This window comes from Malaclemys terrapin, chromosome 24 (assembly GCF_027887155.1).
Source record: "Malaclemys terrapin pileata isolate rMalTer1 chromosome 24, rMalTer1.hap1, whole genome shotgun sequence".
Taxonomy (NCBI): domain Eukaryota; kingdom Metazoa; phylum Chordata; order Testudines; family Emydidae; genus Malaclemys; species Malaclemys terrapin.
The window spans coordinates 12,679,851-12,702,315 of NC_071528.1; the positions used below are offsets into that span (position 1 = coordinate 12,679,851).

At 46.5% G+C, this 22,465-nt stretch overlaps 1 protein-coding gene across 2 annotated transcripts in view; it reads right to left on the reverse strand.

Annotated features, from left to right (window-relative positions):
* Nucleotides 1-499: 499 nt before the first annotated feature.
* TMEM259 (transmembrane protein 259) overlaps nucleotides 500-22,465 on the reverse strand; it is a 30,713-nt gene continuing 8,747 nt past the window's right edge. Inside the window, exons 2-11 of one of the 2 annotated variants that reach the window (XM_054013332.1) lie at nucleotides 21,131-21,397; nucleotides 18,715-18,838; nucleotides 11,550-11,660; nucleotides 9,871-9,993; nucleotides 9,472-9,572; nucleotides 7,393-7,450; nucleotides 6,582-6,665; nucleotides 5,801-5,933; nucleotides 5,256-5,355; nucleotides 500-4,164 (exon numbers count right to left, since the gene is read on the reverse strand). In XM_054013332.1, the coding sequence (XP_053869307.1) occupies nucleotides 3,289-4,164; nucleotides 5,256-5,355; nucleotides 5,801-5,933; nucleotides 6,582-6,665; nucleotides 7,393-7,450; nucleotides 9,472-9,572; nucleotides 9,871-9,993; nucleotides 11,550-11,660; nucleotides 18,715-18,838; nucleotides 21,131-21,397 (1,977 nt within the window). In that variant the 3' untranslated portion in view covers nucleotides 500-3,288. Of the gene's footprint in view, nucleotides 4,165-5,255; nucleotides 5,356-5,800; nucleotides 5,934-6,581; nucleotides 6,666-7,392; nucleotides 7,451-9,471; nucleotides 9,573-9,870; nucleotides 9,994-11,549; nucleotides 11,661-18,660; nucleotides 18,839-21,130; nucleotides 21,398-22,465 lie in introns of both variants that reach the window. The other variant, XM_054013331.1, reaches the window with a different exon arrangement.

Here is a 22,465-nt window from a genome sequence, read left to right on the forward strand (position 1 = left end):
CATTAAAGGTCCAAAGGGTGCTGTCCAGCCCTTTGAAGTCTGATCAGAAAACGTATTTTTTAAAGGGAGGTCAGTAAATCAGAGATGGAAACCCTGGGGGCTCAGTCCAGACCCTCAAAAGTGTTTAGGCTGCCAAGTCCTCGCAGCAGCTTCTCCAGAGGGCTGTGCAATGAGCCTCCAGCCAAAGGCTGGGTGCTCTTCTATCCCTCCAGTGTTATTTGGGGGGGCGGGGGGGTTGACCTGGAAGACCTTGGGCAATTCCCTGCTCCCCCACAGACTCCTTGGGCAAGTCACTTAATGGGTGTCTCAGCTCCCCCTCTGTAACAAAGACAGACTTTGTGCCCTACCTCCAGGGGGGGGAGGTGCTCAGATCCTAGGACAGTCTCAGACCTAGGCGCTAAGTGTAGGGGATACTGCCCAGACTGAAGACCAGAGCCGCACAGGTCAAGCCTGCCCAGGACCCCAGCACGAAGCGTTAGCAAAGCAGCACCACTGAAGCTGTTAGAGATAATATTTATTATATACAAACACATTTTGTACATTAATTAAATAGAATGAACTCTACCCTTCATTCAGCAAATGATTTGGTTCATTCTCCCCCCCCAAATCCTACAGCTGTTTCTGCTGCCTTGTGCTCTGTGACCTTTACAACCTGCCTAGAAGCAGCATCAGATAATTGAGGGGAGAGATGGTGGCTGGACCTCATCTCGCTCCTGGGGAGGTTGGGTGTAGTGAGAGGGGTCCAGCAATGTATCGGGCCCTGGCACATGCTCTCCACCTCCAGCAGCAGCAGGTACTCCCTAGAAAGGGTTTCTGGGGAGGAAAGGCGAAGATACTGTCGGGAACCCCTCTGCGCTGGGCAGCCACTGCCATGGCAAAGCCTTCGATCACACCCCACTTCCCCACCCAGCAGCGCCTCCCCCATGCGGCAAGCAATGGAAATGCCTGAGGGCCTCATTCCTGGGAAGGAAACACTGGCTGCACTTACGGGCTGCTTAGCTCATGTAGACAAGGATGGAGCCCAAGGACAATTCCACAGCTTGGTCTCCACCCCCCTGGCGACATGCCTTCCAGCACCCCTCTAATCAAGGGGGGCTAAGCCCCCCCCTCCCCCATGGCACTTCCCTTTTCCACCACATATGCTCCCTTTTCCTGAGTTTATCTCCCCTCTCAGAGCCTTGCTGGGGGGAACCGCCCATCACCTACCACAAACCCTTCTCCAAAGGAAGGGGCTCCCAGGATGGGCATACCAGTGCAGGCTGAGTGAACTAGAAAACTTTGCTGCCGATAACAGGGTGGTTTCTAATGCAGCCTCTCTAACTTGGGTACCAGATGTCACCCACTACAACTAGTTAGTAAAAAGGTATAGAGCCAGATAGCCCTTGGGCAAACTACAGTCTACCAGGGTGAGACACTAATCTCACAGCCAGCTTTGCCTCTCCTTTCAGCAGGACAGTGCTCCAGGCTTCCTTTTGGCCAGGGAGGAGAGGGAGGGTTTATCTAAATTTCTTCTTGGCTTCACGGTTCGGGTCCTTTGCTTTTCTACCGAGCCATCGTGAGTAACAGTTTTCTACCTGCGGTCTCCCCTTCTGGCCCTGTGCCAAGGGGGTTTCTCGACTCATGGAAGGGCCCAATCTTAGGATGTGAAGGTGTCCCACGCATGGGACAAGGCACTGAGAAAACAAACTAAGCCACCAAAGCAAAGAGTGGAGCTACCGGGCTACACACATGCGTCCCTAAAGGCTCTTCTGTGAATTATGAAGCTGTAGTTCAGTTTCTAACGAATGTTTTCAGGCCACAGCCCCCGGCTCTAGCTTACTCAGTCTATGTGCTATGCATTTAAGGTGCTGGATTCAGAGAGCCCCTGCTGGAGGCCATGTGGCAGCAAGAAGAGCTGCTCTCCTTTCGGGGGTGCAGCGGGAATGGAAAAGGGAGGATAGCCATGGGGATCCGTCCCAGAAGCAGCCTAGATGGTTCCAAGCACACCCCTGCCACCTGCCGGGGAATCGGTATGACCCTATCAGCTCAGACAGCACTGACTGGCTCTCGGAGATCTGGTAGCACAGGAAAACAGCCTCACGTTTCACCTCTCCCAGGACAGGGTGGCCACTGCTAAGAGGTCAGGGGGAGAGGGCAGCAGAAAGATGCTTAACTACAGCTAATCGAAGCCCTATTTCCCAGCTTCTCTACTGCAATGATATCTGGTAAAAGCGCACAGGGCTTAAGATGCACTTTCCCTAGCGGAAGGCCAAGCTTGCCGATTCCCTCTGCTGCCTTCTGTGGATCTCCAAAGGAGACCTGAACACCCCCGCCACACACCCATTCCGTTACACAAACTGCAGTTCTAAAAGATAGGAACGCCAGGAAACTGCCACCCGTATCTTCTCCCCCCATTAACACAGACTTGTCTCTCGCCCTTTAAAACCTCTGCATCTTTCTAAAAATAGATAGAGCTCTCTCTATATATATAATTTGTCTTTGCAACCGCCAACTTTACTCCTTTGCTAAGTAGCCAAAAAACCCTATACAGTCAAGGCCCACGTGGCTGGGGAGGAACAAGAGCTGAGAACAGGGAGATTCAGCTGCAGACAATCAGCTAGATGCTACCAAACTGTCAGAGTGAAGATGTCAAGCAGCATCCCCCGAAGCTCCCATGATGAAAGGAAATGACTCTTAGCTCCAGCAAGTGGTTTCTGACAGCCCCTGAGGTTCATTTCCATTTCAGTGGATGAGCTTTCCCACCTGTCTTTCCAGGAATACACCACATTAGATGCAACTCATCACACTAAGATTTTTTTTTTTTTTGGTTAAAACAAAAAAATTGTTTAGTACAATTTGGGTCACACTTGCAAAGGCAAGTAGGGCTAACGACTCAGTCCCCAGCAGCTGATCCAGCCGGCACAACTGGAAGCCCTTCCTTGTAAGAGCAACGCAGGAGGGGTGGGAGAGGAAGAAGGGGGGGGGGACCACAGAAGTGTGACGCTGACTAGCCCGAGTGCACCAGTCCTGCAGCCCTGTTGTCTGCCAATGGCTTAAGAAAAACGTGGGGCCCCAGGAGCTTGCCCGCGGTGGAGAACCTCTCTCCGCAGGTCTAGTTGCAGAGGGAGGCTGGGGATTCATGGCTAGTCACACATACACATTTACTGTCCAGGGGAGAAATGTATTGCCTCTATACTGTGCTCCAGCCGCTTTGCCTCCACTAGAAGGAATTATGGGGGAGGCATGGGGAGAAACAAGACATCCAGATTCCTTCTGGACTGCCAGAGAACAAGGAGAGAGAGAACAAGCTCAGGACAGGCTCCTGGACTCTGGTTCTGAGTGAGCTTCGGAGCAGGCTGTACTGTCCACTGCTGTTGGGCAGGGGGCGGTCTCCCCATGGTCCCCAAAAGCACTATCCAAATGCTTGCCCAGATCAGTATCTTGCGTGAGAGGCTGAGGGGTCTCTGCCAGGTTACTGTTTGCAACACAGTCCTTTCCGCTAGGTTCTGCTTGGCTCAATGACTCCCCTGCAGCCTCAGTCTGCTCGGGAAGGGAAGGACTGGGGACAGACGCACCATCCTCCTGTGCTGGGACAAGGGGGGCACTGGCAAGGGGGGTAGCTGGTGTCCCTTCTGCACCCGGGGGCGCGTCTGTTGCAGTAACCACTGCTGTTGAAGAGACCTCAATAGTAATGGAGCCCATAGCAGTCTCCACGTGGTCGCTACTGACTCGAATTCGGGCTACCACGCTTGAAGTAGCAGCAACCGCAGCATCCTGTGGGCTCCCATTGGCCATGGCTTCGTGCACCACGTTTGGCTCCAAGAGGGTAGTGCTCAGGTCAGACAGAAACGAGGCTTCGGTAATGATGGCGGCAGTTTCAGCTACCCAGTTCAGATCACTCCCTACGGAAGAGGCTGTAGCAGCTGCAATGGCAACGGCGCTGGGATCCTCGCCAGGAGCCAGAGAACTGGGGCCGCTGCTTTCTGCGGCGGGACCAGCTGCCGGATGGGGCCGCCTGCCGCCCATGTCGGCGGGGGCGGCTGTAGTGTTGTTGTTGAGGTTGTCCTGCAGCGTTGTTTGGGTCCCTTGACCCACCTGCTGGTTCTGCAGCAGCATCTCTTGGATTCTGATCTGCTGGAGGATGGCCGGCAGCTCATAATGATGGAAGAAATAGATCATGGAGTGCTAGGGAACACAAAGGGAAAGGAGTTACTTGTTGGCCAAGATCTGCCAAAGAGGTTTTTGCTGCAGCCCTGTAGAAAGCCTGTGGCTTGGTTCCCTTAACTGTTGTAATCACGAGAGCAGGGGAGCGGCTAGGCTGCTCTGACTCATACTGGAACCGGAAACGTTCAGGATTTAGAGTCAAACCGAGACATTTTGGCAAGGATTTTCCACCTTCCACTGTGGTACCTAGAGGCCTCTCCAGCAGCTTAGTGGGGCCACAAAAGCCCTGCAACCAACCAGGGGATCACAGAATCCAAGCCTCTTGAGGAGGGATGGGGAGGAAGGCAGCAGCCAGGAATATCTGGAGTTTCTATGGCCAGCTGACTGCAGGCTTACAGCTGGGGCGAGGTGTCAGGTCATCAGCCAGAGACACTCAAGTCCTCTAGCCACAGAGCAGGGACATCCGGCAGCAGCAGTGCAAGCATCCTCAATACCATTCAGGCATCACCTGCATGGAGAGTTCTGCCTATGCCCAGTCAGTCCCTGGCCCCCGAGTCACAACCCTCACAAAAAGAGATCATTTAGGAAGGTGCCTTATGTTATCTGGACAGCTATCCAGTGGGAATTTGACTGAGACCCCCTACCCCCCCAAAACTCACTTGCCATTAACCCTCAATCATTTTATGCATCCAATTTTAAATCCCTAATGGCCACAGATGGATTTGAGCCCATGGCCTAGAAGTCTAAGGCCCTGTATCTTAAGGGATTTGGCAGTTTCATCCACCCTCTATCCTCATGTTCCCAGAGAGTGCACAGATCTCTTGGTTAAGTGAAGATTTCTGTTCAAAACCAACTCTGTAACAGCTTTTACAGAGTCTACATTGTGGCGGTCAGTGACTCAGGGGTAATTTACTCTAGTCTGTGTCCATCCACGCATAGCCATTCAAGTGGCCTGATCAGTTTCTGACTTGATATTTTAAGCCCTAGATTTCTATCCAGCTCACTCATAAGGTTAATGAAGTGACCAGGCGGAGAATTAGCACTAAGACATAGATCTGTCTCATATAATCCGCTCTCTACCTGATGAGCGGCAAAAGGAGGCCACTGCTTACCTGGATGAAAAGCCATGAGGTGACCAGAGCCAGGCTGCTGTACTGACCATTAAATCGGTAGTGGTATGCATAGAAGGCAAAGTGGTACAAGTAGAAGAACCTGGAAAGAGAAGGGACAATAAGGAACAGGACGTAACCAGAGAGAACCCACCCACCCCAGCCTGGAGAGGGGGTTTCCCACTGAGCAGCTGTGAGACCTTGACTAATGGGTATTCTCGACTTTCGCAGCGGACATCAGTGTTCATCTAAATACAGAGCAGGACCGACAAGTGGGAAAATGTTTGAATCAGTTTTAAAGGGGGACTTCCTAATAGTTACACAGGAAAGAGCCAATTTGCCTCCTGAATGTGGGCTTCAGATGCAGGAACATCGGGGGCCAAGCAGGGAAAGTGGCTATCCGAAATGGAAGCCAACCCAGCACCGCTGGATGAAAATTTTAAAGAAGCCTCGCATCGCAGAATAAAGCAGCATGCAATATAGGTCTGAAGCACATGGCTAGGTGATGGAAGTGCACATGCTAGAAGGAGAATGGGCAACTCTCTTACCTGAGCCAATGCCTCTTACTAGTATTGGTGTGGCAACAGATGGCATCATACTGGTCCGCCAGCCACACGATGAGGATGATATAAAACGCAGTGGTGGTGTCATTGAAGAACTCTGACATAATGGCTTCCATGCCTGCCGGACAAAAAACACTGACACGTCAACTAGCTATGGGGCCTGGTCAATGGGTAATCCCAGTTAGCCATTCTCCAGTACTCAGGGTGCACCCGGAATAAACACTATCTAGCAACTGGTGCTACGGTGCATTTGCTGGATTGCAAAGCAAATGCAACCAGGCACAATGGAGCTGGTTTCTAACAGGAGATGCGGTAAAGCACAAAGATTTCTTTGCTGACTGGAATCTTCACCTATAGTGTTAGCTGCAGCACAGGATTTATTGTTTTTAAATGAAGTTTTGTTGGTGTAGGACATAGGTCAGGAAAGCGAGAGACGGCGAAGTGGATCAAAGCTATACAGAATGTACACTCACAATGTAGATTACCTCCACCCCCAATGCACAGCTCTGAGACTCACTAATCCTGACCAGCCCCAACCCGAGTGTGGGTATATTTCTACTGGAGACTAGGACAAAAACATCTGACAACAAGGTCACACCAAGTTCCATGACATTACATCTCTGCAGAGAGTGAGAACATTAACCCCCCAGTGACGTAAGGTACAAGAGAGGGATTGTTTGTTCAATGCACCCCGAAGCAACTTGCTACGCTGAGCTACACTGCTCAGTGTTCTTCCTTTACGTAAGGAGTAAATCCACGTTCTTACCTACTAGAGCCAAAATGACCGTGAGTAAGGGAGCAGCAGGGAATGCAATGGTCATGTTCATCTCCAGCATCTGTAAGAGGTCCACTGCAAGAAGGAAAGCAAACCGTGAAGGGCTCTCAGCAGCTCATGGAGCAGAGTAACGCGCCACAAGCCATCTTTAGAACTAGATGCAGGAGGGCATGCAGGAGACAGTATGGCTACTAACTGCTTACAGCTCACATTCTACATAGGCCCACACTGGAGCAGGCAACTGGTCTGACCAATCCTGCCCTGGTAATGACCTATACCCACTGCTTCAGCCGAAGATGAAATGTCCCAGAAGGCACCAGGGCTGCACCTTTGGGACAGTGGTTTTTTGACCCCTGAGGCATTAGGTCATGTCCTGAAACGTGGAATTTGCATTCAGTCAACCTCAGATGAGAGGGGAAGTGGTCATAAAGGGCAACTTAAAGAGCATATTTGTCTGGAGAATTTAGGCTAAATTCAGATCTGATGTAAGCAGGAAGAAAAGGCGTCTAGAAGTCACTGGAGCTGCGTTCACACTAGGACAGAATCTGTCCCTTGGTCACTAAGCAGTGTACTCCAGGTGGCAAAAGTGACGCCATGTCAGCTTCTGCTTTGAGTAACCTTTGGAAAATGTTACCATGTTTTCCCAGCTCGAGGATGATGGATGGGATAAAGAATCGACTGTCTCAACTCCACAAAAGACACTAAGCTCTTTTCTTGCCCTCCAAAGGTAGTGGGTGTTCACCAGGGCATGGCCTTATCCCCAAAGAAACCGTTTGTAGGAGTGAGATTTAGAAGCACTTACCAATGAAAACAAAGATCTGATGATGAGAGTAGCGCAACAGCATTGAGACGGACAGAGTCTGAAAAGGCAAAACAGATCAGGATTAGAACTGGACTGCCCTGGGAAGGTTGTTTTCCCATAGAGGGTCGTAATAGGATACAGAGTTCATGCTGATGCTCCATCTTTGTAATATCTGTCTCAGTGCATCCTGACACATGCGATATCTTTGAGTCTACTGTACCAAGGTTTTAAAATGGTGTCTGTATCGCTGTGAGCCATCAATTATATTCTGGCTCCACGGGGGAAGGATAGCTCAGTGGTTTGAGCATTGGCCTGCTAAACCCAGGGTTGTGAGTTCAGTACTTGAGGGGGCCACTTAGGGATCTGGGGCAAAATCAGTACTTGGTCCTCCTAGTGAAGGCAAGGGGCTGGACTTTATGACCTTTCAGGGTCCCCTTCCAGCTCTATGAGATCGTTATAATATATGGAGATATACCAATCAACAGTGGGGGGCCATTACAGCAAACCCTGGGACAGGGACCCAACTCCAAAGAGGAACCACCTCCTGGGGATTTTGGCCTATACTGGTTCAGACTGGGTTCCAGAGGCCCAGGAGACAAAGAAAGGCTTCTAGTATAAAGGCTCAGCTGAACTGACTCAGATTTTCTCAGTTTGCTCCAATAACTGACAAGAGATTGTAACCAAGAGGGAACAACCCTGATGGGAGGATCCAAAGGACTGGAAACCGTGCCAGGGTCTGGAAACGCTTAGTAAGCCTAGCACACGTGTAGCATGTTTATTGTTTTATGCTATGTTTGGTCACTGGCATTCACTGTCCTAGCCCTTGAGAAAGAGGGCAGAGCTATAGGGGCTGAGCTAAGGTCTTATTTGCTGGGATAGGCACACCGAAGGGCAGAAGGAATTGAAGGTTAAATCTCAGTCTGGAGGAAGAGCGTTGCAGTACTTTGCTCACAGAGAGGTGATGGCTAGAGGGTTGAGATGTAAAGGGGTGCCCTTGAGCAGACCAAAGAGGGGTCAGAGGTGCACAGTTAACCTGCAAACTGTGACATGTACTGGTGAGGTTCTTTGGCCTGGGCTATGCAGGAGGTCGGGGTAGGCAACCTATGGCACGCATGCCGAAGGCGGCACACAAGCTGATTTTCAGTGGCACTCACACTGCCAGGTCCTGGCCACCGGTCCAGGGGGGCTCTGCATTTTAATTTAATTTTAAATGAAGCTTCTTAAACATTTTAAAAACCTTATTTACTTTACATACAACAATAGTTTAGTTCTATATTATAGACTTACAGAAAGAGACCTTCTAAAAACATTAAAATGTATGACTGGCACGCGAAACCTTAAATCAGAGTGAATAAATGAAGACTCGGCACACCACTTCTGAAAGGTTGCTGACCCCTGAATTAGATGATCATAACAGACCCTTCTGACCTTAGAATCTATGTTAACTAAGAATTTGCAGGCTTGCGGGGATTTTTTTTAGCACCGTAACAAAGCCCAAGATTGTACTGCACATTTCACTCTTAGTTTTAAGTAGCACTTCTTTGGCACGTTACAAACAGTAATTAAACCACATGCTGTCCCTGTGAAAGAGACAGGCAAGTAGTTTAGCTGTAGGAGGAGTCTAGTTCTGACAGGTTAAGTGATGCCCAAAAATCTGTAACAGAGTTGAGACCAGAACCCAAAGTTCCAGCTCTGTCCCAGTCCTGTGAGCCTCCAGCTAGGCACACGGTCTCTGAGAAAGATCACAGAAGACTGATTTATCTTCATGTGAGAGATTTAAACACCTCCTCTCGCCAGCCATTAGATTATGGTTTTACGTGGTCTTGCGTCAAAGGAAGAAGGATCACTGCCCATAGTGGTTTGGCATCTATGATATTTCAGCCTCCTTTGCTTATTGGTTTAATCTGGGTCAATTCTGCATTTGCAGAAGATTTTAAGTATATTTAGTAAAAGTAGCAGTGGCCTCTTGTGTTAATACAGATGTAGGGCACATACGAAAGTTACCAAAATTAAGTCTTAACTAGCACCCGGCAAGCCCTAGTCCGGAAATCCAGGCAACACTGAAACCATTTTACTTACAAATATGACCATGATAACAAAGGCTGCTAGGTATGAAGTCCTAGCCATCCACATGCTAACAAAGCGATAGTGCTCCCCGGACACCACGTTGCGGAGGAAACCTGGAAGAAAGAGGAGCCGGGTCTGATTAAACAATAAACGATAGGCTGAACTTCCTGTATTGGTGCACCTTTGTTCTTATTCAGCATAAGGCAGGAGAAAATCTTCCTTGTGGCCATTATCCTCTCTTCTCACACTTATTTCATTTTACTTGCCTGGTGATAATCTCCCCATGGAGCCGGGTAAGCGTTCTCAGTACTAGGGCATGGTCAACAGCCAGGGCACACCATTCATGCACCCACAGACTCCATGCACCTCCTCCAAATATTCCATCACAAAATTGTTTCCTGGTGCCTTTACCTTTGTTCTCTTCGTTTTCAGCTAAAGCTTTCACACTGGACATTAGAATGTCATCGTAACCCAGGAACTCGTCCAGCAGCAGGCGACTAAATCGGTCTCCAAAGCACTGGTCCCTGGTGGGATCTGCATGAAAAGCACAGAAGATTCACTCTGTTCAATCAGAGGTGAAACCGCGGAGCAGGAAACTCTTCCTGTTACTATTTACCTCAAAACCCATCAGATGCTCTGTAGTGCTATGTGGGCAAACAAAATTCGATTCCCAGGCTTAGATTCTCCCTCCTTAAGCCTGCAGAAGTGGTGCATTTTCCCCAGCTAAGCACGGAACTACCTTGTCTGAGCCTTTTAGCAGGACAGGAGGCATAGTACTGTAGAAACATTGGCTTTTGCAGTGGGATGAGAACGGCCAACGTGGACTGAAGTTCTTCACGTGGCAGAAATAATCAGGACGTGTAAGGACAGTGAGATGGACGGTTACAGTTATTTGCAACGAGATTCAGAATTAAAGCAAAAGGATCTTAAAATGTTGACTCAAAGTGACTCAGCATCCCCAGGTCATTCCAGGCACTGTTGGAAAAGTTTCAGCATTCCACCACAGAGGTGGCTGCCCTGATTAGGTCAATCTAGTGACATGAAAGTGCTACATACATTCAAATGAGTTTTATATACACATGTACTTGCTCACAATGCGGCTGGGATCCATCCAGATGAAAGGTGGAATATAAATGCAAGCCATTTTTAGTACAGCAGGTAGGGTGTTTATGTAGGAATTTGAAAGATCAGACCAAATAAAACCAGCACCTACCTTTAACGTAGACCGATTTGTTATCTGCCCTGTAATCACTGTTTAATACAGCAGAACACACCACTGCTTGCACTACACTTATGTCTAATCAATCTAGTCTGATTGCCGCACATATTTTGGCATCTGATTAATTAGGATTTTTGGCACTAGAAGGTATAAGACTACACTTATTCCTTGGAAACTTGTTAATTAAGAGAATATCAGTGGAATAGAACGCTGTCACAGGATAACGGTCACCCAGGAGAATTCACCACCAGTACTGTACGTCGGTCTGAGTGGTTTTAAGACCAGTTTTTTTCTGAGTTGCCATTTCCCATATTTATATTCTTAACTTGGGGGCTATGCAGGATGCAGAGAGGATTAGAGATAAACACCAGTGCTAAGGAGACATGCTCAACATTGTCTCGGATAGGGATAATCGTTCCTGACAATAGGTATTGATGTTGTGCATCACAAGTGTTACGTCTCTGAGGGCTGCAGGCTACTTTGTTTCTAGCCTCTAAAGTTTAAAGCAAAGGAGGAAAAGCAACAAAATAATACGAATTGGGCAGAGTTTAGGTTTGGTCTCTTGAGACTCCTTCCTGGGAGGGACAACTGCTCTCGAAAATAACGCTAGGCCTCAGATACGGAAACTCACTGCTTAGATTCAGACTCCGTAACGGATGCCTTGGCATCGTATTGGAAAGACACTGCCTGTAAAGACCGTCCTTCTCTGAACGAGGGCCCCCTCCACTGTTATAAAAGGTTTCTGTGCGACTGAAGCAAAGGTAGGTATATGGGGGCATGGCTAAAATTGGGGTATTGGCAAACAACATGCAGGCATTTTAGAAGAGTCTTGTCAACTAATGCATGAGCCCCGATCATGTCCCTTACATACCTAGTGTCACCACCATGACTGGGATGCTGAGACGCTGACGAGTGCTCTGAGACAGGCGTAAAAACCCGTACTCCAACGAATACTCCACAATGTACTCTTCCTGGGGCCACACTGCAAGAGAGGAAGGGAAAGGAGACTCAACAGCAGGGTTTGCAAACTACCGTGGATACCCCCTCTTTACCCCGTCACCTCCTGAAAAGCAGGTTTTGCCAAGAAACAAGCACAAGCGGCCTTTTGTCATTGTAAAGCTTTGGTTGCACTTTTTACATCACTTTCCCCCCGCATAGTAATCCCACCCCATTAACATGGATAGGAGTGAGCCCTTTGACGCATTTCCCAGTGGCGTTCACCCCAGGAGGTGCACTGGGTAGATATCAGCTGTTGGCTTTGGGGGAATCCCCTCGACCACTTCAGCAGGAGCATCACTAAGGAAGTGTCCACTCACTTTGGACTTCGGGCATTGGAAGGTGCCATGTTTATAGCCTGGGTTCCTGGAGTCCTACCTACAAGGCCTAGGGTTTTTAAAAGGAGCCCATCCACTACCTTGATAACTAAGCAGGATCAGCAACAGCGCAAGGCTTCCCCATGTTATTCTACCAACAGGCTGCAACTCCAACCTGAAGGTAGACGTCTTCATGCCTAGTGGTCTCTACGCAAACTGCCCCTTCAGTCAGGCTAGTATTAGTCTTTTGAAAGTGACCATCTCCCCATCAAATCATTACACACCGGCCATCATATGGTAAGAGCAGCAGGTCACTACTGTTTGGATCATGAGACTCTCCCAATCCCTAATATAGGGGCCAATTTAACAAAACCATTAGTAACCAGGCTTCAGCAACAGACGGTAAAGCAGATGGAAGAACTCCAGCTCACTGTCTCTGAAGATCACAGATCTGAACCCTCCTCTGAAGCAAAGCACAATAAACCAGGAAGGCACAGCAAAGGGAATCAGGAGACTATAAACCACATGGAATAGTGGACTTGAACGGATGTTACAGGCTCTAATGAGAACATGTTCTATCTTTCTCTTTCCCCACTCTGGCCCCCAGACACAGGACGTTTGTTGGACCTGTGCTGAACCATGCTTCTGCCTCTCGTTCCATTCCTCATCCAAGAGGAATCATTCCTCAAATGGTAATCCCTGTTCTGCCACTGACTTGGCTTTGGTTTCAGAGTGGTAGCTGTGTTAAGGTGCCACAAGTACGCCTCGTTCTTTTTGCTGACTTGGTTTTGTGACCTTCACTTCTGGGCTCTGTTACCCTATTTGTGAAGGCAGGATACCACCACCCGTATGGAAGAGGGGCTGTGAGGCTGGATCGGATTATCTCTGTCAAGGGCTTTAAGAGCAATGAATTGAAGATACTACAGAAAGACAAAGTATTATTAAAGTCACAATATACTCTAGGACTTCAGTTTCCAAAGCAACCAGCTTATAACTTCAGCTACAGACAAGGAGCAGACAAACTCTTAAAAAAAAACAAAGATCCTGTTTTTATTCACATTCTCTCATAAGAAAAGTGACAGATGAGCATTACCCACTCAAGAGTCACTAGTGCCTTAAGGAAAAGCTTTGAAAGATATCCCATTTAGAAACAAGTCTGCTTAGAGAATTGCCTTCCACAGACAAGACAGCAAGGTTTTCAAGAACTGATTGGTAAGAGTTGTGAAGGTTTCCTATCAAGAGTGAGGCTGGGCCCAGGGGAGGCCTGGGACCTGGAACAGAACGGATTGCTGGTAGAGGACAAATCGGTGTTTAGTGTGAGAAGCGGAACAATTTACAATGGCAGACATCTGCTGTGATTTACAGGTTGGCTTCAGAACGCCTGTGCTCCTGGCACTGCGCCTGCAGGAATGGAAGCCTCTCAATCTTACTCTGTCCTCAAATGACCTCTTGATGCAGGCCCCCTTCAGCTGTTGAAGATTTCCTAGCAGACTGCCAACATAAACCCATGATTACAATGGGCCTAACGGGGCTTCATGCCAGGAAATATGGATTTGTTTGCCCCTGCGAAGTGCTGCCCAGGTTTAAGTTTTTTGTGCAAGGTGCTACAGCCTTATTATTTTAACAGAATATTTTTGTCAAAAACAAGAACAGGAGTACTTGTGGCACCTTAGAGACTAACAAATTTATTAGAGCATAAGCTTTCGTGGACTACAGCCCACTTCTTCTTTTTGCGGATACAGACTAACACGGCTGTTACTCTGAAACTTGTCAAAAACAGATCACTTGGATGTTTCAAGCATTCACAGGCAGCTAATATAAGTGGATGTGGCTGTATACTGCGTTATACAGCTAAATGAGACACCCCCAAAGAGCAGATAACAAAAATACATCAATCCATAGAAGATGTTTTTTTGGCAAAAATTAAATATCTTTACGAAGAACTTCCCTTTTAAGGCCAATTAAATCAATGAATACAAAGAAACGTACACAGCTCTGGACCAGTTTGGTCAAACAACCACAACGCGAGGGTCTTTTTGGTGGGAATCTTCCACTCCTCACCCCCAATACTTGGACATTAGCCAACAATTAGTCCCAGGCAGAAAGTCATTAACCTTTGCATATCATATAAGCACTGAAACCAGAAGTTATGTTTGTGTGGGTTGCAGAACAGGAGAACTGATCTCCTGGTGATAAAAAGCAAGTTAAAATTGCTTCCCTTTCCCACTCAGTCCATGAGGTATCTGAACACAGCGGAACAGGAAATCGTGTAGCCTATAGAACTAACCTGCTTGCTTGCATACATCTTTTCTTATAGTGTAGTGTGACAGACCCAGACCAGTGGGGTACAGGAGTCTGGTAGAGGGCAAATATACTGGTCACTGGATGAGTAGTTGTCTGTTCCCTGAGTGACCAGAGAAGGGGCTGCACTAGAGTAATCAGGAACCTGCTAGAACCAGTTAAGGCAGGCAGGCCAATTAGGACACCTGGAGCCAAGTAAGAAGAAGCTGCTAGAATCAATTAAGGCAGGCTAATCAGGGCACCTGGGTTTTAAAAGGAGCTCACTTCAGTTTGTGGTGCGAGTGGGAGGAGCTGAGAGGGTGTGCTGCTGGAGGACTAAGGAGCACAAGCATTATCAGACACCAGGAGGAAGGTCCTGTGGTGAGAATAAGGAAGGTGTTTGGAGGAGGCCATGGGGAAGTAGCCCAGGGAGTTGTAGCTGTCATGCAGCTGCAGTCCACAGGGCCCTGGGCTGGAACCCGGAGTAGAGGGCGGGCCCGGGTTCCCCCCAAACCTCCCAATTGACCTGGACTGTGGGTTCTTCCAGAGGGGAAGGTCTCTGGGCTGTTCCCCAACCCACATGGTGAACCTCTGAGGCAAGAAAATCCGCCAATAAGCGCAGGACCCACCAAGACAGAGGAGGAACTTTGTCATACTAGGTATTTGATGTATTGTAATAGGTTTATAAACTTATATTAAAGTACGTTTGGGCTGTAATGCAGGAGACCTACAGGCAAAAAACCAGTACGTTTAGCTAGAGCAAAGTTGGCATATCTATATTGGGCCCTTTTACCCAGAAAGTAAAGTTGACCTTTATCTTGTTTATTCTATACCTAAATGAGTAAGTACCCACACCTATGTTTATGACCTTTTATCTAGACCAACAGACAATAGAGAATGGCATAGGGGGGTTTTCAGTGTTGTACCCACAGACTTAACAAGTACACCACAAGAGACTGATGTGCATACATACATACCTATCATCAATACGCACATACATATTAGCCTATGGGATAAGTGTACCCTAACATTTCTGTGGGTGAGAAATGAAATTTGGGCATAAAAGGAAGAATTTCCGGCACTTGCCCTATAAAAGAAGTTACCCACCTCGATAGAGTACTCCATTCTCACTCCATCTCCATTTCTCACTTTACTCCATTTCTTATTCTCACTTACTTCCTCCACTCTATCTATAATAACTGCTACTATTAGTAGGCTATACTTGTTCTTCTTAAACTTTAAGTTTCAAAGGAACTAGGCTAAGCTTGGTTTCCTTAAGTTTTATTCTTTATTAGGTTTTGATTTTAAGTTTAAGTTAGTCAAGTAAACCCTACGTTCACTTTAATAGCTCATAACATTAGTTTCTTCTAAGCACTGCATCCCTCATTCAAGGATTAAGAAACCTGAACTGCAAGGCTGTTCCCGTGTCTCTTACCACCAGGTTATAAAGGAAGGGTGTGAGTATATTAACCAAAGCTTTGTTGCATATAATACTATATTATCATACGTATCTTTTGAATAGCAGTAATTCAATTGTAACTTTGTAATTCTGGGTATTTTACCATTTACTTAATTTTAATAAATCTGTAATAGTAATATCTGTGTTAGTGTGAGCTTCCTGTCATACCCCCAAGGGTCCTTTGTAAATTCTGTGGAGCCTGATTCGGGACAAGAACTTTTATCTTCTGATCAAACAGATTGGCGAGCCTAAAACCCATGCTATTAATAATAGTGATTTTATTATTAATATTAATTAAATAAAATTAAAATAAATAAAATTAAATTAATAAATTAAATTCCCATATTATCCAAATTAATATTATCAGTACACCCTAAATCAGGCTACAATCCACACGGTTGTAATCAGGGTTTGACGCTTCACACTGCAACATGTGTGTAAAGAATGATGGACAGACACACCTGTGTGTTCTCCAAGGAATCTATGGCGGAGATTTATGCAACTTCCATTTTCTACACATTTTGGGAATGCTGTAAGAATATTCTCCTACCCCTGTCACTCTGACTACAATAAATGGTAAGTAGACACCCCACACAAGACAAAACTACTCTTTCTTGGAAGGACAAGGTATACATATAGCTGCCACATTTGCTTATCCCAAAGGTTAATTTAGCACATCATATTACGTCAACTCATGCAAACTTGAATCAACTCAATAGCGTATGCCAACTCGGTGCTTTAAGATCAACACCATGTGCCTCCGTTAAATTAATTATAAATGTATATTTTGGAGGCAAAAAAAAAAAAAAAGCTTAAATGCATTGTACTTTGAAGACAGTTTTGAACATTTTCCTGCGCTTTGAAGTTTCCCTAGGTTTCGCAGCTGCAGTCGGACCTGCTGGTTCTAACCACAGTCAACTAACTTCTCTAGACTTAGAACGTCTCAGGAGACAGGAACTACTGCTGCTTCCAGAAGGGCCAAAACCAGAGGCAGGAGGAATAAATAGATTAAAAAAAAAAAAAAAAGCCTTTTCACATCACTTTATGATTGTTACAACTGCCTGCTTAAATGGGAGTTTGAAGTAGACACTGTCTGCTGCGACAGCCCCAAGACCAGAAAAATCCCGTTAAGGAGCAGCCAATCCATTTAAAGAGGATTTTTCCCAAACAGTGTCATAGTATTTCTTCCTTCCTAAAGAAGGCAGACCAAGAGAGAGTCAGGCTTCCCATGATGAAAATATTTTAAAGGAACACAGATTAAAAGTCATCTATAAGAAATGTAACTTCCTTTCCTGAGTTACTAGCAACACATTATGTAAGAGAAATTTCAACATCGATTTGCAGCTTCCCACTTGTTACATTTCACCCAGTAGGTGATGAAAGACGACTGGCTGGTTTTACTTTTCGGTTTTCACTGGTAGCACAATTGCAAACACGGACAAAGGGTTTAAATCCCAGCACAAGAATTGCTTTCGTTTAGATTATGAAAGCATCTATATCAATTTATTTTAATGTATCTTATACAAAGATTAAAAGTTGGGAACTAAACCGTGTCCCTTTAATTGGGGAAGGTAAGAAGATGAGGGAAATGAGTCCTATTTCCATTCCCACAAACCTTTTTGACAAGATGCACTTGGTTATTCCACTGTAAAGAAGTGGACAGCACCACCTATTAATTTCTCTCTCCTCTCTTCTTGTCAGAAGATTTCTATTGAGAACTCAGCAGAAGAGCCTATTCAGTGTACACTACAGATAATATCGGGGAGTTTTGCACCACCACCCCCCTCCTCCAAAAAAACCCCACCTCTGTGATATATACTATATATATTTCATTCCCAAGTCTTAAGCAGTGTCATGACCCCCAATCACCAACTCAAGTTCAGGACTAAATAATCCTAGACCAGCACCAAATAAATACTGCAAGATCAAGGGTACAGTGAACATTTTAATGTTAGCACTCAATCCTTTACAGCTAGAAATAATGGTTTAGACTGCTGGAAAGCAAAGAATCCCAGTTTTCCAGTGAAATAAAACATCCGTTTCAGTAAACAAGATACGCTATTAAGTCATTCCATTTATCATGATCCTACTTCAACCCATATGTGATTTTAACAGCTATCTAGTACAGACAGAAACCAAAGCATATGTTGTGAATCACAGTTTAAGGGATAAAAACCCATGGTCTCTTTCTAAAGGGTGTACGATATTAGCTGCTAAAATCACGTTGCAATTGAAGTAGGGAAGATAAAAGCAAGATGGTATTCTGAATGATGTGATTCTAGCATCTCCGTATCTCGCAATCTGCCAGGGTTAAGATCAGTGGATCAGTACAAATGCTTTCAGGAGTAGTTAGCTATTCCTGGACAAAGGATCAGAAAATCCCTACTAGTACTATTACGAATATGTATTATAAATTGGATTTACTGATTCCACCCCCCACACACCCCTCTCGGGACTTTCTTGCATCTCCCCTCGAGGATAAAAAGACAACACAGTTGCTCAGGTGAATTATGGGGGAAAAAGGTGAAGGGGAGGTTAGTTCATCTTCTTTTGGCCCATCTGGCATTGGCCACTGTCAAAGACATGATACCAGACCAAACAGTCTGTTCTAGTATAAACATTCTTGTGATGCTTTATCAGTGTGGCCTGCCACAGTTTGAGGATCCGCATAACAATCCAGATATTACTGGCAACAAGAGACTTCAGCAGACTTCACAGCACAAGCCTGCTCCCTCCCCAGCCCTCCAGCCAAAAAGCAAAGTTCTGCAGAACCAAAGTCAGTCTTTGTCAATTTCACATCATTCGAAGGCAAAGGGGACATCTGGAAAGGTTATTATGCAAGTGCCCCGAGACGCCAAGAGGAGTGAAAGGGAGGATATACAGGTGAAAGGGGAGGAGGGAACATGGATACCAGTGTAAGTTGTCTTTACCTGCTCTGGCTAGCATCTCAAACTCGGACACCGTCTCACTCAGAGGCTGCATACCTTTAGTGGTTGCCTCGCTAAACGAGAACTCCTGGCTTTCGTTCTGGGTCACCTGGGTCAGTGCCTCAGTGCTGCTCGCCCGGGGTGGCTTGAGAAACACCTTGGGCTCGATGTCCAGCTCAAACTGTTGAAAAACCATTGGAATGAAAGTAGCATTAGTGCTCATTTCAATTCTGGGCTTCCAAGGCCCTCCACCATCCAGTTAACGAGTCAAACACTGAATCAATCATAGAATATCAGGGTTGGAAGGGACCTCAGGAGGTCATCTAGTCCAGGAGGAAAGAGACACAAAACCCAACCTTTGCAAGCATTCATAGTCACATCTTAAAACAAACAGAGCTTTGGACTGACAAAAAATGGTGGAAGCATGGGGAGAAATGCTGTTGGAGCTGGACGCGGGGTTCTTGTGGGACTACACCAGCCTGGCGTGTTCAGGGTAATTACCCTCTTACACGCGACAGAGTCCCAGTAGACTTCAAGGACAGAACGAGCTGCATAATGTTAACAGCCTACTCGATCAGACAAACAAACTGCCAAGACGTTGATAGGGCAGCACAAAATCATTGTTTATCACATTTCTGAACCTGAGGTGGCTGCACCAGTAAACCAGAACAGCAGACTAGGAGATCCCAAAGTGAAGGGCCCCACAGATTAAAGATTTTAAAAGCCAGGAGGGTAAGGGGAGTGAAGTTACAGAGACTGTATTTAGTTACTAGCATTCATGTATGTGAGCCAGCTATGTGGAGGTGATAGCCAACTGCTAAATTGGAGAAATGCCATGAACTGCACAGGTACATTGAATTTATCTATATACCTATGGCTGCATCACCATAATCCACCACCCCAAGTTTTCTTTTAACACTCCAAATCCCTTTGGAGCTTCAAACAGCTTCCATATTTTTATCTGAACCCACCAGAGGGAATATTTCTCTCCCATCCCTTATGTGTTGATTTCCCCCACAAAGCTAGCCCTAGCCTGGAAAGGCCAAGATTCAGTCCTGGGCGAATAGCAGCTTTTCTGTGCCTAAAAATGTCACAGCTTTTCAGTCTGGTGTGTTGTAGCCGAGCAGACTAAAAAAACAGAGCTTTCTACCACAGGAAAGGGGACACGCAAGCTGATCCATCAGCTGGGGAAGGGGAAGTCACGTCCCAAACAAAGGCACAGCTCCAGTTCTCTTCACAGGGCTCTCTTTATTAACAAAGATTCAGAGCAAGTTGCCACCACCCAAACCTGTCTCACTGCCCTACAGCCGTTTAGCTCTTTTCTTCCAAGTCTCCCTGTTGAGGCTTCCCCACAACCAGCTCCTGAAGGTGTCTTCCTCTCAGGACTTCTGCCAGACAGCGGCAGAGAGCCCTTTCCCTGACCCTGAGTATCTCCTCTCTGGTCCCCTGCCTGAGTATGCAAGTTCCCCTTGGACACACGACTAGAAACGGGCATATGACCTACATACAGCGCTCTGGTTTAAGGGCCCAAAGACCCACTGCCCAGTTACAAGACCATGGGACTCAGCACTCCTCTCTAGCTCTGAAAGGGACCATGGTTTCAGACTTTAAAGCAGAGGCATTTTTAGGTACAGAAAGGCTATTTTGCAGGTGGTATTTTCCATTTGTTTGTTTTAATTTCTTTCCCCTTCTGGGCCCTACTCATGGCATCTAACATCACCAGGCTTTACAGTCAGGGAGATACAAGAAATAATCCCAATACAGTGATTTAAAAACCTCTAAAACATACCTAAAAATAGTTGCTCGGTAATATATGACACAGGGGGAATACATGAGGACATGGGATAAAGGCTTTATTGGTCTGAGTTTGGGAAGATCGCATTACCCTCACACATACATGATGTGCTGGAAGAGGACAGCACTTATCGCAAACAGATGTGCACATCACTCGGTGGTGAGGGGGGATCCAAGGAGAGGCAGAAAATGTTATTGCCGCTGCTCAGGAAAATTTAGAACACCTGTGCATCTGAGTCAAACTATCCAATAGCGCAGCCCCAGGAATGCCTAACGGCACTGCATGCATCGTCTGCTTCTAAACAAACTCCCTCCTGCCCACCATTTTCAAATGCACTTTTCAGAGCTTGCAAAAGAAGTGATGCAACAGATGTGCTGAATGGGAAAGGGCTGGCGCAGGGCATTTTCCACGATGGGCCTTCAGCTCTAGAAATCACATCTCCTACTGGGTCAATGGAGATGGAATTTACCGGCCACTCTAGTCACACAAGTTTCTGCTTGAGGTGGCATTTGGAGAGGTCAGAGGTGCTTTTTCAATTTAAGTGATGAGGGGGGGTATGACAAGGGTGGGGCATAGGAATATTTCACTGGCACCAAGCCAATCTGTAAAGTTCTTGCAGGGAGCATGGGAAAAAAACATCCCCAACTCTTTCCCAGGGAGCACATGGCTAACCTTTACCTTGACAGAGCTGTTTTCAAACATTTCCACGGTCATTTCCTCCTCTTCCTCCTCCTCCTCCTCATGCACAGACTCAATCACCATTCCCGGGAATTTCTCCACCTCGCAGAACTGCAGGAAGATGGGGGCTCGGCTGGAGTTGCGTTGTATTTCCACCCGCAGGATGCCATCGCGCGGCCACTTGTCCCGCACATGCTCCAGGCAGTTAATGGGCGACCGGGAGAAGGCGATGTGAATGTAAGCCAGGATGAACAGCACAAAGAGAGCCTGAAATAGCAGGAAACAAGGGAGAGATCGTGAGTACAAGTTGGCTCCTTTTAAATTTGCTACTTTTACAAACTCACATGCTTTATAGATGTTTCTTGCTAGCCAGTAAGATACTTGGATGTGTTTGGGCCAACAGACACAGAAATAGCCAAGATCTTTGAAGCTTCCCAGTCTCGACAGTCTAAGTTCCTGGAACCAGTTCATCTCGTCAGCTGGGCAAGGCCGATCCAGGGAGTATTTTGCCACGAACCTGCATCAACCTTTCTCGTCACACCTTGTAAAGCTGAGGCCTGTCTGCTGTGGGTGGAGGCTCCATTATACCTTTCACAGGAGTAGAAGTTGGGCCTGGTGTCACTGACCAAAGCTTCCTCATTGACACACTTGTTGCACCATGTGCTGTATGCTGCGTGGCTGCCACCCCAGAAGCAGCTGCATTTCAGCAGCCTTGTATGTATATTGTTTGGGTTTGTTCACATGCTACAGGGATCTAAAATGTTACAAAACCAGGGCCAGATTCTGACCCAAAATAGTAGCATTTTACATTCATTTTGCACTGGTGTAAATGCTTGTACAAAGGGGCAGGGCAGGAGAGAATCAGGCGCCCAGTCTTTTCTGAATAGGAGGCACAATATCAGTTCTACTAGCAATCGAGTTGGCAATAATGGTTACCAGATAGTGGGTTGTAATAGCCATCTAATATGGCAGCAGAGGCCTGTTTCAGAGAAAAAAACTGTCCTGGATATCTCTGGGAAGCACAAAGTTTAACTTTCTGGTTTTCCCCAAAAGTAACTTATCTCCCAAAAAAATGCACACCACCCATTTACCTTTGGCTCTCCTCACCCCACTCTCTTGTGCTATTTTCAAATGCTTGTTTGTTGGCAAACAAGCCATCCCTTACTAGACTTTCCACTCTGACCTAGAAACTGGTTTCCAGTGGAGGGAATATACTGTATGAATCCACTGGGCCGGAATGTTCCGGAAAGTGTAACTCTAGTAATTAATTCTCATGTATTTATTCCCAAGCCTCTAGAATTCAGTTTAATATTGACAAGGTCCTTGCTTAGGTTA